Genomic DNA, 14,294 nt, shown 5'->3' on the forward strand with positions numbered 1-14,294 from the left:
ACAAAGCAGAGCAGTAAATTGAGCAGTTCTGGGTTTCGCACATGACATCTTTGGACATGCAGGTATCTCACCATCTGTACAGAAAACCTTAGGAACTAGGAAGTTGCTATTGCTTACTTCAACTACAAAAGACTTTATGATGTGATTTCCAGGGTGAAACCCCCCATGTGGCTTCTGAAAACCAGTGATGCACTTCCCACTAGCAGTGACAGTAACCTGAGCCACTGTCCTTAGAATCTGCCCCTTGAGCGCCATCGTCCTTGGAAAGTTAAATGCAATGCTAAAATCTGTGACACCTAATGGAGTATTTTTCAGTAGACAGGAGAGCAAAGCCCCTCACAGTCCTGAATGTAGGAGCCACGCTTTTTCATATCAGCATATCAGTCCTTACCTTTGTATTTCAGAGTTCTGTACTCTATATGGAAATTTTATAGACAGACAGAGTAAATAGTGTAAATAAATATGGCATACAAATAATCCATATGTGAGTTTCAGGAGTACGTATACTTGTCTTCCCTCCCTGAAGAGCTGAATTTCTAGGGAAGGAGCTATGGGTTCAGTATTAATTCAATTAATCTCACATAAACCACCCTGACCTTTAGAATTACTTGTACAGAAATATTTTCTGAAAGGAGTAGCACTGCAATAAGATAAGCTCAGTAGATTTGCCCTTGAGCTTGTTATATTTTACTAGCCAAGAAACCTTTGCTTTTCTGCTTGCTGAGATGTGGCACATGAACTCAGATATTTCATCAAACATTTCAGTATTTTCTTTTAATTAATAATTCTACACTTACATCTTTTGAGTCATGTAAAATTCCGGCTAATAAACATCCCTGCATAAAAACAACCAAAGCTTTCACGATGAAAAGTGAAGAATCAGACACACAAATTAAACTGAGCGGTTCCTAAAATTACCAAACCAAATGTTTAATTCCATGTTCCGAACTAGTATCCTGCAAGGAATTCATGCCTGCAACTACCACCTGCAAAAGAAAAAGCAATTCTCCATAGCATCAGTTTTGCTTTCTATTTGCTTATAAAGAGGTTAACATCTTCTACAGTACCTGGGCTTCAAGATGATCCAAGAGGATGGTTCCAACTACATTACTTTTGCTTTTAGAGTTATTTTAGTTAAAAACTAAGTGCAGGGCAGAGAGCTGCTGCGGGTCAGCTAGCACAAAATATATCTTCAAGTCACCACAACCTGCTTGCTTGTCATTGTTTATTGCCTTCAGCTGGCAAAAGCTGACCCAAAAATTACTTTGTTCATGACCTAATCTTCCATACAGTAAGAATAAAAAGCTCTTAAACTTGGCAAACATGCAGGGGTGGACAGCTATTCAAGATAGCCTTAGGCAGTCCTTTAACAGCTACCATATGTATCAAGTGCCCTGGGCAAGAACATCATTAAAGCAGCTCAGAGGCAATGTACCCCTGAATGGGTGTTCAGGCCAGGAAAAATAGGGCTTAGGGCAACTTCATCTCACAAAGGGTGCTCCTGCCCACGGCAGGAACTTGGAACTAGTGAATCTTTAAAGGTCTCTTCCAACCTAAACCATTTGATGATTTTTATGAAAAGCACTGTTGTACCTGCCCTAGAGCTTCCAGCACTGAGAACCAGCACAACTTCTGCATCTCTCCTTCCATCCAACAACCTGAAGCGAACAGCTACCAAAAGGATAAGCAGTCATCCAGACAAAAAACTACCAGTCATCTTTCCACTGTTGTCAGACCCTGTGTAGGCAGAAGATGCACTGCTTGTGGTGGCATTTGATGGGGAAAAGCTACAGGGACTAGCTTTATCACAGTGAGTTTTCCCTGGAGGGGCAAGTGGACTCCATTCTCAGAATTATGATGGGAAGTTTTACTCTTGAAAACCCAGGCACACTTGAGCTGTTGTTATTTTCTCACAGAAAATATTGCTTCAGACATCTCTCCAGTATGCACAATAAATCTTCGTATCCCTCAGACATCTCAAAATATACTTTATGAACTAAAACATTAAAAAAAACCTCTCAACTTTCTGAATTTTAAGTCCTGCCTATACTTTATCAAGTTATCTTCCTATTGAAAACAGGAACTATCTTGGCAGGCAACTAGCAAATATTCTAAGACCTGGCAGGAGAAACTGAAATACTTGAGTAGAATATTTGAGTTTCTTCTATAAAACAAACTGATAGAAAAAGTCAATCATTATTTACCCAAGAGAAGATGGCAAAACTCAAAAGCTGACCTATGCAGTGATGACACTAAAGCATGACACCTGATTTAAATAATGCTGGTTGGTCAGACAGTCATGGTGCAGCACGCGAGCCTAGGAGGGACAGAAACACAATGAAAGGATTGGAAGATACCGACCCTGCAAAGCAGGACTGCTCACCACAGCATGTAATTAAGTGCTGATTGCATAGACACAAGCTTCCCAGGAGTATCTAAATACTGTGGTTTTGGAAATTACTCATAGCTAAATTCTACCAGATAAAATGAGGTTCTGATCAGCTTTGAGTGAAATCAACCTGACTTTTCTATCACTCCCTTCTTCTCTCTTGTTTCTTTTAGATTTCTTTAATATCTGCATACTTGAACGTTCTTTCACCTGTTTAAGTGCTTTTGGTTTCAGATCAGTATTCCAGTCCTGCCACTACTGACCTCAAAAGCTCACACTAACTTGACCTAAAATGAGATACAATCTCACTGCAGATACATGGACCACTTTGTAATGAGGCTTTAGCTGACCTGAATAACATCCAAAGAAAGCATCCAAAGTTTTCCTCTAAGTTCTCCTTTAGTCAAACAGAAAGATGTTTTGAGAGGCAGCCTGATAGATTTATGAATAAAGATTTGTGATGCAGCTGATGGCAGTGATGAGACTTGATGATTCAGAAGCAGCCTTCTGACCTTTTGGCAGTATGTATGCTTGATTTCTTTTATTTATTTATTTTGAAGTTCCTATTCTGGTAAGCCAGCTCATCCTGACCTACTTTTCCTTGATAAAATATAGTAAAGCCTGTACTAATAGGCTAATGGTACTCTGTAACTGCCTGTCCTAACACAGACTTTATTTCCCCTCTTCCTTGTGAGGAACTATTGTTTATCCCTTCAGTATGAAGTATCAGTGTTGCAGAGCAAAATGTGGCAAGCCTCATGTTCTTCTGGGTGAAGCGAGAACCGTGAAGCACTCTTAGTGAGACAGACTCATGCTTGTGCTATTTTCAGTAGGCTCTCCAGATTTCAGAGTAAACAAGATTTCCCCAGACAACACAGATTAAGTACCTCATGCCAAGTTGTTCATCTGAGATGCTGGAAGAATCAAAAAAGCAGCAGAAAGGACCACACAACCTATACAGAAAACTCCTCAGCCATTTGAGAAGGTCAGCTTGCAAGATGCTAATTGAATTGTGACACATCATTGCTGCAGAGAGATGTGTGCTACAGAAATAGCATTATCACAGGTTATTCTCATGCTGCTTGCTGTTGTGCCTCTGACAAAGGCTCCAGAGCAGAGATTTTGGCAAGAACTACTCCAAAGGAGCTCCTGCTGATCTACCAGGGAAATAACAAGAAGATTCTTATAAACAGAGGCTGTAGGAAAATGATTCTGTATCTGTTTGTGCTGAACATCAACTGACTCCATGGTTCTGGCAAAAGGGGTCACATAAGTGCCCCCTGACTCAACCTGTGCAAAAGGGCTTTGCCCTCATATCCTGTTAACTCTACCTGAAGCAGGTAAGTGAGTTCTGGGGTGATTCAGCTGCTGGCTGAATGGGCAAGCAAACGCAGGTAGGGACAGTCACCTCCCCACCAAGTGGTGGCTAGGTATCAATCAGCAGGCTGTGACAGCCTATGACCAGCTGGTGCCTGCTGAGATGCCTGTGCTGGCAGCCTGGGCATTCAGATTCTTGCCTGCAGAGTGGCAAATGGTTGGACTGAGCAGCCAGGAATGGCACTACCCACAGACTGCACAGCTGCAGGTTCAATACCTTTCTGTCTACCACAGACAAACTTCTTAGTAGTAACTCCCTCCTAAAATCCCTGCAGGGAAGTTCAGCTCTCAAGACCAGTGTTTCAGTGAGTGATTTGTTACTGAACTCTCCTCTCCATGTGGCTTTTTCATGACACGTGAAGTAAACCAATGGATACTCAGCATCAGTAAGACAATTGCTGCCACAAAGGATGTAAGTGCCTTCTTGTTCCCAGCTTACAACAAGTTAATTTTCTTCCTAGCATCTGGTACAGTGCTGTATTTTGGATTTAGCATGAGAACAGTGTTGATAACATGATGGTGCTTTTAAATGTTGCTGAGCAGCGCTTACACTAAATCAAGGACTTTTCAGCTTCTTATGCAGCCCTGCCAGCAAGGAGAGTCAGGGTGCACAAGAAGTTGTGAGGAGGCAAAGCCAGGAGAGCTAACCCCAGCTGACCAAAGGGACATTTCAGACCATATGGCATCATGCTCAGCTGATAAAGCTGGGGGGAATTGGCCAGGGGGTGGTGGCTGCTCCTCAGGGTCTGGCTGGGCATCAGTGAGCAGGTGCTGAACAACTGCATCATGTCTCACTTGTTTTGTACATTTTTTCATCATTATTACTATACCCCCTTCCTTTTCTGTTCTACTTGTTTTTCTTCCCAAACCATGAGTTTTTTACTTTTTTTCTGTTTCTCTCACTCATCCCCCACTGCGGGGGAGGTGAGCGTGATGTTCAGCTGCCTGCCAGATGAAATCACAACAACTACACGCCCTCCTCTCCACCCCCAGCACAAATCTGGGTCTGCTAAGGCACCAGTATTGCAGGAAGACAAGTGCCTGGTACAGGTGTCACCACCCAAACAGAATACTCAGCAGCTGCATTCCACAGTTCTTCCTATAACCTAGGCAGAAAGCAGTCTCCAAATTTATACTACATTTTTTCTTAAACATGAATGCAGCACTGTTAAGCAATTCATCACACTCTTCATTTACTTCATATTGTGCCAATAATGAACCCTAGATTATGAGAAACAGCTTTGAACGCTAAGAAATCTCAGCTGGTTTAAGAAAACAAACCTATCTATAAATTATCCATCACCTCCTTCCATTTAGAGACTCAAGAAAAGACATTGAAAGCCAGGTTTCTTTTAGAGGGTTTCAGCTGGGAACATGTAACCCCTCATAAGCCTGTACTCTGCAGCCTATACATGTATCAAGTATTGAATAAACATGGGTAAGGGCAGCGAGGATGCTGCAAAATTATATACAGAGGAAATCAGGAAAAGACAGGTAATGAATAATCACTATTAAAATTAATGTATTCATAATTCTAATGAGGATAACACATAAATTGCAAATAAATAAGACATTCTGCAAAATGATCCCACTGATTCCCTTTGTATGGCACTTTCTCCGCCACTGCACTGCAGGTGTAAGGAAAGGCTTAAGGAGAACTCTGGCACTGTGCTTTGCTCCTCCTGGTGATATTTCCATAAACTGTCCTAATTCAGGGTGAGTCAGAAATATGACTGGACTCCCACTGCAGTAGATTTGCTCACATGCCTGTTGAGCCTTTTCAGAAGCCAAGAACACTCTCACATACCATAATGCCAGTTTCTAGCTTCCCACTGAGTGCTGCATTTACTGCACATCAAAGGCCCATTTCTGCTACTGCATACAAGAGAGAAACTCAAGTGTCACAATCAATTTAATCCAGCATTCATCCAGGCTGCTGCCTTTGCCCTCATCCCTGTCTGCTTGTTTCTGCCACTCAGGATTTGTTTTGTGGACTCAACCAGGGGACTAGTTGGTCTGTAAACTAACCTGGGAAAGAAATCCTCCATGAAAAGCTGAACTGTCAGTTGAATCGATTCCCACACCCAGTTTGTTGTGAGGGTGGGCAGGAAAGTGCGAGCTGTGTACGGGGGAAAGTGGAAATGCTCATTCCAGCAAAAAGATGACTTTTTCTGGATTAAATCAGTCACAGAGCTGGAGCTTTATTTATAGCACAGGAAAACATAGAAAACATACAGTCCAACAGGAAACTGGATTTATTTGCAGTAGGTGTTCAGTCTTTCATCCAAAAAGCTGAGTCTATGCTTGAGACAATTCTGTTGCAGGTAAATAGAGAGCAGCAAGAATCAGATGTGGTAATAAGTCAGGGTATACCAGAGAATCTGTGCTTTGGTTTTCCTTCCTACAGCATCAGTGCACATGTTCCTGAGCGTGCACCATGATCTCCTCCTTCTGCCACTGAAAGCAACTGAGGAGGTTTCTGTTGTTTTAATTCAAACTTGCTGCTGATGGCAAGGGGGGCAGGGGTTGGGGGTGGGGCAGGGGAGAAAAGCTTACAGGTGGTGCTTTATGAGTTTAGGGTGGTCTTTTTTTCTTAGTTTTGTTTTGGGTTTTTTGTTTATTTATTTCTTTGTTTTCAATAATTTAATTCTTGAAGAGTGCCATTTTTTTCCTTTTCTCTGAAAACACTGAGTTCCATACACTCCTTGTCATTCAGAACACACAAGGTCATAAATTTTCATGTGAATACAGGACTCATCTGCTAAATTTCTGACAACGGCTAGCCAGGAAAAACATACACCACCAATCTACAAGTGTTCTGCTATTTCTGCAAATTTTCTTCTCTACTCTACAGGTGAAATCTATTGTTCAATAAAGAACTTTAATATATTGCTAATGAGTTTGTTTTTTTTAAAACTTTCTTCCATTGAAATCACAGAGCAATTTCTGTGGTTAAAATTAGAAATAGATGAAAAATGGCTAGCACTCAATATTCACCACAGGCAGTCCTTTCCCATTAGCCACTAGCATTTTTTCAAACACAATTTACCATCCAAGTGTTTCAATCTTACACTGAAATGCTTTAAAGAAGAGTTATATGCAAACTTCTGTATTGCAACCTACAATTGCTTTACATGTTTCAAACAACTTCCTACCATACCTCTTCATAAAATAAATAACCTCTACTTTGCTCTAAAAACAATACTGATCCTAGCTGTATGCTTATTACTACCTATAGTAATAAAGTTATATTGCTGAAAGAGGTATTGTAAAAAGATGGGTACATGGATTGTTAGTAAAAGAAAAACTGTTTCTCTCAAAACATATTTAAAGAGCATCTCGACTCTATTGAGCTCTATTTGGTAATCTACAAGTCAAAATAACATTCAAATAACTAAAAAAAAAAAAAAGACTTAAGAAAATACCTGTTAAACACAATCTAACAAAGATGCTCCACTATCTTTTGGTGGGGAATAAGCATTATTTTGTATTTCTTACTTCTGCAAAGTACTAATGCACATGACAACTAGAAGCATTACGCAAATTAAAATCAGATAGTACCTACCTACATGATCACACATACCAAGACACAGAATATTCAGTCTCAGTAAAAAAAGGGTGCATTATTTAAAGGTAGTTTTAAAATGCATGCATGAGTTGAATTTGTGTCACATTCATCATATAGACACAGGACAATTTAGACAAACCATACTATTTTATGAACTTAATTCATGATTGAGTCTAAGCTCTGAAAAGCAGGCCAGGGATTTTTCTTTCATCTGAGAAGAGCAAGTCATTTTCTGCATAAAGATTTTTCTTTCCATCTTGGTTGCACACAACTTTTATCTAATGACTCATTACCGTCAATGCAGCTCTAATCAAATGTAGACAACTAAGACAGCTGTAGATTAGGGAAGCATCAATTTACTGCAGTGCAGCTCAGGGAGATCAGAAAATCTTGGATGTGTAATGTTCCAGCAATCTCATCCTACGCTGGACCACTCAATTTCTCCCAGTGTTCTTCACAACTCATTTAACAGACTGGCAAATACTGGCATGACTGACAAGTCTTTCATATTATGGGCTCTCAGGCTGCTCTTATCTTTCTGGATAAGAAACCTACCCTAAGCTGAAGGTAATAAGCGTTAACTGCGGAGTTTAGTATTTAGGAAATCCTAATTCCCACAAGAGAAAATACTAGAAATAACATGTAAGAGTCTATTTTTCAGTGATGCATTTTGTGAACCCATTTGTGATATTTCATTCTGTCTTATCTGTGTTGTTTATATATATATCTAAATTTCTTCTCTGTCAGGGAAATCCTCCCAGCCACAGCCACTTGGCACTCAGCTTGAGAATAGGTGGGCAGGCTCTGAAATAGTGCCTGCCTGTTCCCTCTATCACCAGCAATGGAGGTTTCAGATCCCTTTGGTGCCAGTCAAAGTGTTCCAAACTTTTCTGTATTTGGCTTTCAACCCACAGGTAAAAACAAATAGCTCATAAACATTTTATTACCAATACATCCACCTCCCTCCCAGTCATTCATACAACTTCAGTGATATACAATCTACCTACAACCATAGTCAAATGTGAATCCAGATCCAGTTTTCCCCCACATTGTTGAAATTCAGCTTCAAGGGAAGCTGGTAAATAACAACATGAGGCTGTACGGTTTACCCCAGCCAAAATACTGATCATAAATAGGCTTGAAGAAGAAAACAAGAACAAAGAATTGATGGATATAACGGGGGTTTGCAAAACAAATCCCGTTTTGCAAATGGGAAACAGCTTCCCCCAAAAGGTGGTCCAAGCTCAGTGCCTCTCCTTCATGACCAAAATCTCTTCCCAAAACATCTTGAAAGCCAGCTGGAGCAAGGCTGGGCTTAGAATAGGCAAGTTTTCTCTGGCATCCCAGCAACATAATCAGCCTTATCCTACTTTCCAAATACTTCTGGCTATAGGAGATTAGGTTCCCAAACAAGCACAATACCAAGCTGCAACTCAAGGTTTAAGGTTTGAGCTTTGCCTAACACACAGCCAGGTGCATCTAATCAGAAGGCTAAGAACTGCTTAAGGATTTCCAATGAGCAAGCAAGGCAGAGTCCTGGATTAATGCTGCTTTGGAAGTAATATCTCAGTATCTATTTCACATTTAAGATTTAAAATAATCAAAATAAATTATGTTCCCAATTATAGTTCATAAAACCATATGCTTCTCTTTCTAGTAAAATCTCTCAGCAACATATCTGTGTCCTGCACTGATCAGCTCATAAAGCATTCCTTGATGCCCCTTTCAGAGGGTTCCTTGTTTCCACACAAATACCTATGTGACACTTAAAAGCTGTCACAAATAAGGTTATGTTTATCAAGAGAATATCTGAACTCTGTAGGATTTTCCCATAGCTAAAATGAATCACTTTGAAAGTGCTCTCTTTGAAGTTACCAACTCCACACAGAAGATGCATTCTTAAAGTGTTTTTAGTTGCAAGAAACTCAGTGCAAACACTAGCTCAGTAAAAATCCCTGTATTGCTCAGCCTTTTGGAGCCGTGCCAGTGTGTCAATGTTAAAGCTCAACAAAGCCAAGAGCTAAGTCCTGCACGTGGACTGGGGCAATCCTAAGCACAAACACAGGCTGGACAGAGACTGGACTGAGAGCAGCCCGAGGGAGAAGGACTCGGGGGTGTTTGTGGATGGGAAGCTCAAAAAGACCTGACAACGTGCACTCACATCCCAGAAAGCCGATTGTATCCTGGGCTGTATCAAAAGCAGAGTGGACAGCAGAGTGAGGGAGGGGATTCAGCCCCTCTACTCTTATCTTGTGAGAACCCACCAGGAGTGCCATGTTCTAGCTCAGAGACCCACACTTTAAGGATATGGACCTGCTGGAATGAGTCCAGATGAGGCCATGAGGATGCTCAGAGGGCTGGAGCATCTCTCCTATGAAGACAGGCTGAAGGAGCTGAGGTTACTCAGCCTGGAGAAGAGAAGGCTCCAGGGAGACCTTACAACAGTACCTAAAGGAGACCTGCAAAAAGGCAGGACTTTTTACAAGGGCATGTAGTGATTAAAAAAAAGGAGAAATGCCTTCAACTGAAAGAGGATGGATTTTGATAAGAATATTAGGAAAAAATTCTTTACTGTGAGGGTGATGAGGCACTGGAACGGGTTGCCCAGAGAAGTTGTGGATGCCCTGTCCCTGAAAGTGTCCAAGGCCAAACTGGATTATGCTCTGAGCAACCAGGTCTAATAGACGATGTCCCTGTTCACAGAACATGATCTTTCATGTCCCTTCCGACCCAAACTATTCTATGAATTCATCTATTTATCTGTGTATTTTTACAGCAGCAAGCAACATCATTTGCAGTCAGGATGCAAAAAGCAGCTCCAAAATATGGATTACAGTTTTTAATAAATGGATTCTTTAGCACTGACTAAGATTACTGTCTCATGTTTATTTGATGCTTCATTCTCTTCAGAAATTAGATACTGATGAGAATCTGGGTCACAAAGGTATTTGAATCTCTGTGCAAGATGAGGGTGAATGAAGAGAATGAAGACATATAAACACTTCTGAAGATAAGTACAGTTAGCATCTAATGCATTTTTTAGAGAGTGTAAGCAGCATCACATTTCCATTATTTTAATATGGCCAAAGTGAAAGATAACAGTGGAGTGATATGATGCTTTCATATAACCATGGCGACATGAGACAAAGACAGGAGCTTTTTTTTACATTTCCAGTATTACCATCCTTAACAAGCCACAAGAATAAATTTAAAGGCAGAGTGTGGGGTGTCAAAACAAGCCTTTAGTTTAGTTTTCTATATACGAAGCCAGCATGCAAAAACTCATTTACAGGTACAGTGTTCAGATGCCACATATTTTACTGGGATGTCTCTCCCATAGGAGCTAGGGCTCGAAATGATTACTGAATGTTGGCCACAGAAAGTTTCTGGAATGTGATAGTACCAGTGATGAACTAGATGATGTAATCAACACCACAAACCTCACAGGGATTTGTGATGCTCAAATATTGTCTCAAACCAGCTCTCAGTGAAACAGGAGATTTGGAAGGGAGAGGGAACCTATTTTTAACCTGGTATTTGCAATGAAGCTGTGCTTTGTTTTTACAGATAAATTAAACCAACAGATAGCTGCTGGAGATAGCAGCAGCCCTGCTGCTCCTCCTGTGCTGTCTGACTCTGCAGTACAGAGTATAGAGCTCTGCTCTATTCACAGAGCTGAATCAACAAACCTTCTACAAAAAGCTGCAATCAGTTTTTCTGCCATCTTAGCTTCTGGTGAAAGCACATGGCCAAGGAATCAGGTAGGAAGGTAGAGCAGAGAGCTCATCCCTTGCAGGAGTGACCTATTAGACTGACTAATTTGTAATAGAGAAACACTTCCCTAAAGTTCCTGTCCACAGTAGAGCTCCCCAACAGACTGAGATGGGTGAAGGGAATTTGAGATTGAGAACAGTTATATTTGCAATCATGTGGGTTCACATCTTGTAAGGATGATGATATGGCAAACAGCCATCTTTATAATAAAGTCACACATAAATCAACTTCTGTTCATGGTCAGCAACATAACTTTCAGGCAGAAATATTTTTTGTCACAGGTGAAAGAAACCTATTTAGAAGAAAGACAAAGGGAGAAAGCAGCATGTTGTCAAAGGATAGCATAGTCCAATTTATTACCTCAGCTGAAGCTCTGTGAAAATGTGCCTCATGAAAGAAGTGTTTACTGTACTAGCAGTGTATGCAAGGGAAAGGCCCTTGAACAGGCACAAGGAAAGAAGTGAAGAAAAGGGAAAAGCTTTTCTTCTGCTGAAGATGCAGTTCAGGCAAAATCTTCCAAGCTAACATTTACTTCTGCTAGAAGTTAATTCCTAACTTCAGTTTCCTGATACCACAAATTTGCTAAATGATACTCTGAAAAGCATCTTCCCTTGTTACCTGTGTGCTTAACCACACAAGCTGTGGAATGTGTCTTACCATACAAGTGTCCAGATCCTCCAAACGTTCTATCTCAGTCAACTCCTCAACCGTGATCATGGAGCGTTTAGTGGGCTTTTCTTCAGCTAACTCAATCTCCAGTGATTCTTGCTGTGGAAGTGGTTTGCCACGTCTGGTCAAATGGTCAGCCTGGAGATAAAGACAGGAACACACCAGTCAAACTTAAAAAAGACAAAGAGAACCCAACCAGAAAGTTTACAGAATTTCAGTGATCAGAAATCCTGGAAGACCAAGCACAAAAGTTATGTTGTTAGCTCAGTTATGTTGGTTAGTCCTCACACTGGGTTGGTCTTATAAAGAAAATAAAAGTGTGGAAGGGAAGCTTTTTCTTGAATTTTTTTTTAATTAACAAAGACATGTACAATATCAGCCAATATAATTTTCATAATTATTCAATGGTCAAAATGTTATAATCTGCTGTTCACAAAAAACCCACAGTTTTAAATACCTCAGTTCTGTTACACTGAAGAAATAGATAGGGATAAGTTGTAATAACAGTAAAGTCTGGTTTTAGACCTGCATAGCAAAAACTGCTATTAGGACCACAAAGAATGTTAGAGAAACCACCCTGGGCTGTATTTGGAATGGAGTGGGCTCATGATGTCATGAAAATGATGAAATATTTTCTAGTTCTTTTGATAACTGAAGAGAATATTAAACAAACATCTGCTAAAAGCAAGTATTTGAAGATCAGCTCTCCCAAATCAGTTGGTCACAGAAATCTTCAAAGAGGCAGCTAGGAAGAATTGTAGTCCACTGCTTCACATCAGCACAATGCGGCACAACCAGTGGATTGCTGTTTTGTTAACAATCAAAAAAGGTCAAGAGATGACCTGAGTTAATTATAGCTCATTTAGTCTGGTGTCTACTTAGGAAAAGCAACTGGGGAGCTGCTATGAATTTATCTTCAAGCACACTAAAATAGCTGCAATAATAATTAATGCTAATCGTCGTCTCATTAGGCAAACTGAGGTCTTGTCGAACAAGGTTTATTTTTCAAAGTTGCCTCAAACACTACTATGCCAATGCAACAAACACAGACATCTGTGGGTGGCTGAATTAGTAGAACATGACACTCCAATTTAAGGAGCTGGCTGAGAACTGCATCAGTGCATTTAATCTTTGTTGTATGAAGAACTAGCTGCCAGCCCTCAGATTGCAGCTGTCAGTTGAAGATTAACCGTGTCAAATTAGACAGGAGTTTCTCTAGCAGCATTTTTGAGATCAGTACTCCTCAAGGTTTTCATCAGTGCTACACCATCTCAAAGAACCTAGAGCTAACAGAAACACAGCAGAGTTAAATGGTGAAAGGGACATGTTAGTCATGTGGGCCAAAATGGATCACAAAGCAAATCAACCCAACCCCAAATGTACAGTCATTCCTTAGAAAGCAAGAGCAGTAGAAGCAACAATTAGCCAATTTCACAATCCTGAAAAGCAACAAGTATCCAGAAGCCTTTAGTGGGAGGGAGGTCTAGCAAACTTTGTCTTAAAAATGAGCTGCCACTGAAACTCTGACAAAAGGAAGGAATTCTTGGCTATGTAAATACAAGGAATGAGGAATATCAGGAGAAAAACTATTTCATTCCTGGGGACTGTGTTGGTTAAAACACTTAAATAGTCTGTATGGTTCTGGAAACCACAATTTTAAAAGTGACTTCTTAAACAGCTGGAAAAATTGCAGAGGATTTTCAGTGAAGTGACTCAAAAGCTGGAGACAATGAGGTACTGTGCAGGAACCTGGGCATGTCCAGGTTGTGCAATACCACTGGACAGACACAGCCCAGTCACCGCTCAATCCATCTGAGCCTCCTCCAGGACAAACTGGAGCTCATGTGGTCTTTCCCACAGCAGGCTGCTGCTGCTGCATAGCTCCAGATACCAGAGGCTGTACCTTTATACAATGCTGTTCTGTATTACAAAGATGCATGCTCAAGTAACTCAGTCTTCCCTTAAAAAAAAAAGGGGGGGGGCAGAAAGAGTGATTTGTTTTATGCATGTGACGACTTTCACAGAGAGGAAATAAAGAGAATATATAGTTCCCTTATCTTGGTGAGAAAAGCATCTAAGAAAAAATCATGAAGCCAGAGAAATTTCAATTAGAACTGAAGAGCAACTTTAATCAGAACGACCACCCACTAAGTTCTTTAAAAAGAATACTGGATTGTCCTTACAAAGCCTCCTTGCATTAGAAGCAAAAAAGATTTTCTGCGGATACACAGTTGTTTATTTCCTCTACTCTTGATGAGGCAAGTACCTCTATAATAAATATTTGTGTCTCCCAAAAGCTCAGGACCTTCAAGCAAGAGTGCCTCCCCTTCTACCTTCTGACTCATTTCTCTTCAAACTTTATACCTCCATTTCTGAGATAACTTCAAAACGTACTTATTCAGGCAACAAGGTCTCAGTAGTATCTGAAGAATTCTAAAGAATGAAATATTACCTCTCATTTCATGAGCAACCAAGCCTTATACTCTCACCTTAATACTAGGACTGCTCTTAACTAAC

At 40.5% G+C, this 14,294-nt stretch overlaps 1 protein-coding gene across 3 annotated transcripts in view; it reads right to left on the reverse strand.

Moving 5' to 3' along the window:
* The window catches only part of CARMIL1 (capping protein regulator and myosin 1 linker 1), a 187,605-nt gene that overhangs the window by 29,844 nt on the left and 143,467 nt on the right, over positions 1-14,294 (reverse strand). For all 3 annotated transcript variants that reach the window (XM_059856927.1, XM_059856922.1, XM_059856928.1), the window contains one exon: positions 11,766-11,915. In XM_059856927.1, the coding sequence (XP_059712910.1) occupies positions 11,766-11,915 (150 nt within the window). The remainder of the gene's footprint in view (positions 1-11,765; positions 11,916-14,294) is intronic.

Source organism: Haemorhous mexicanus, chromosome 1 (genome assembly GCF_027477595.1).
Source record: "Haemorhous mexicanus isolate bHaeMex1 chromosome 1, bHaeMex1.pri, whole genome shotgun sequence".
Lineage (NCBI taxonomy): Eukaryota > Metazoa > Chordata > Aves > Passeriformes > Fringillidae > Haemorhous > Haemorhous mexicanus.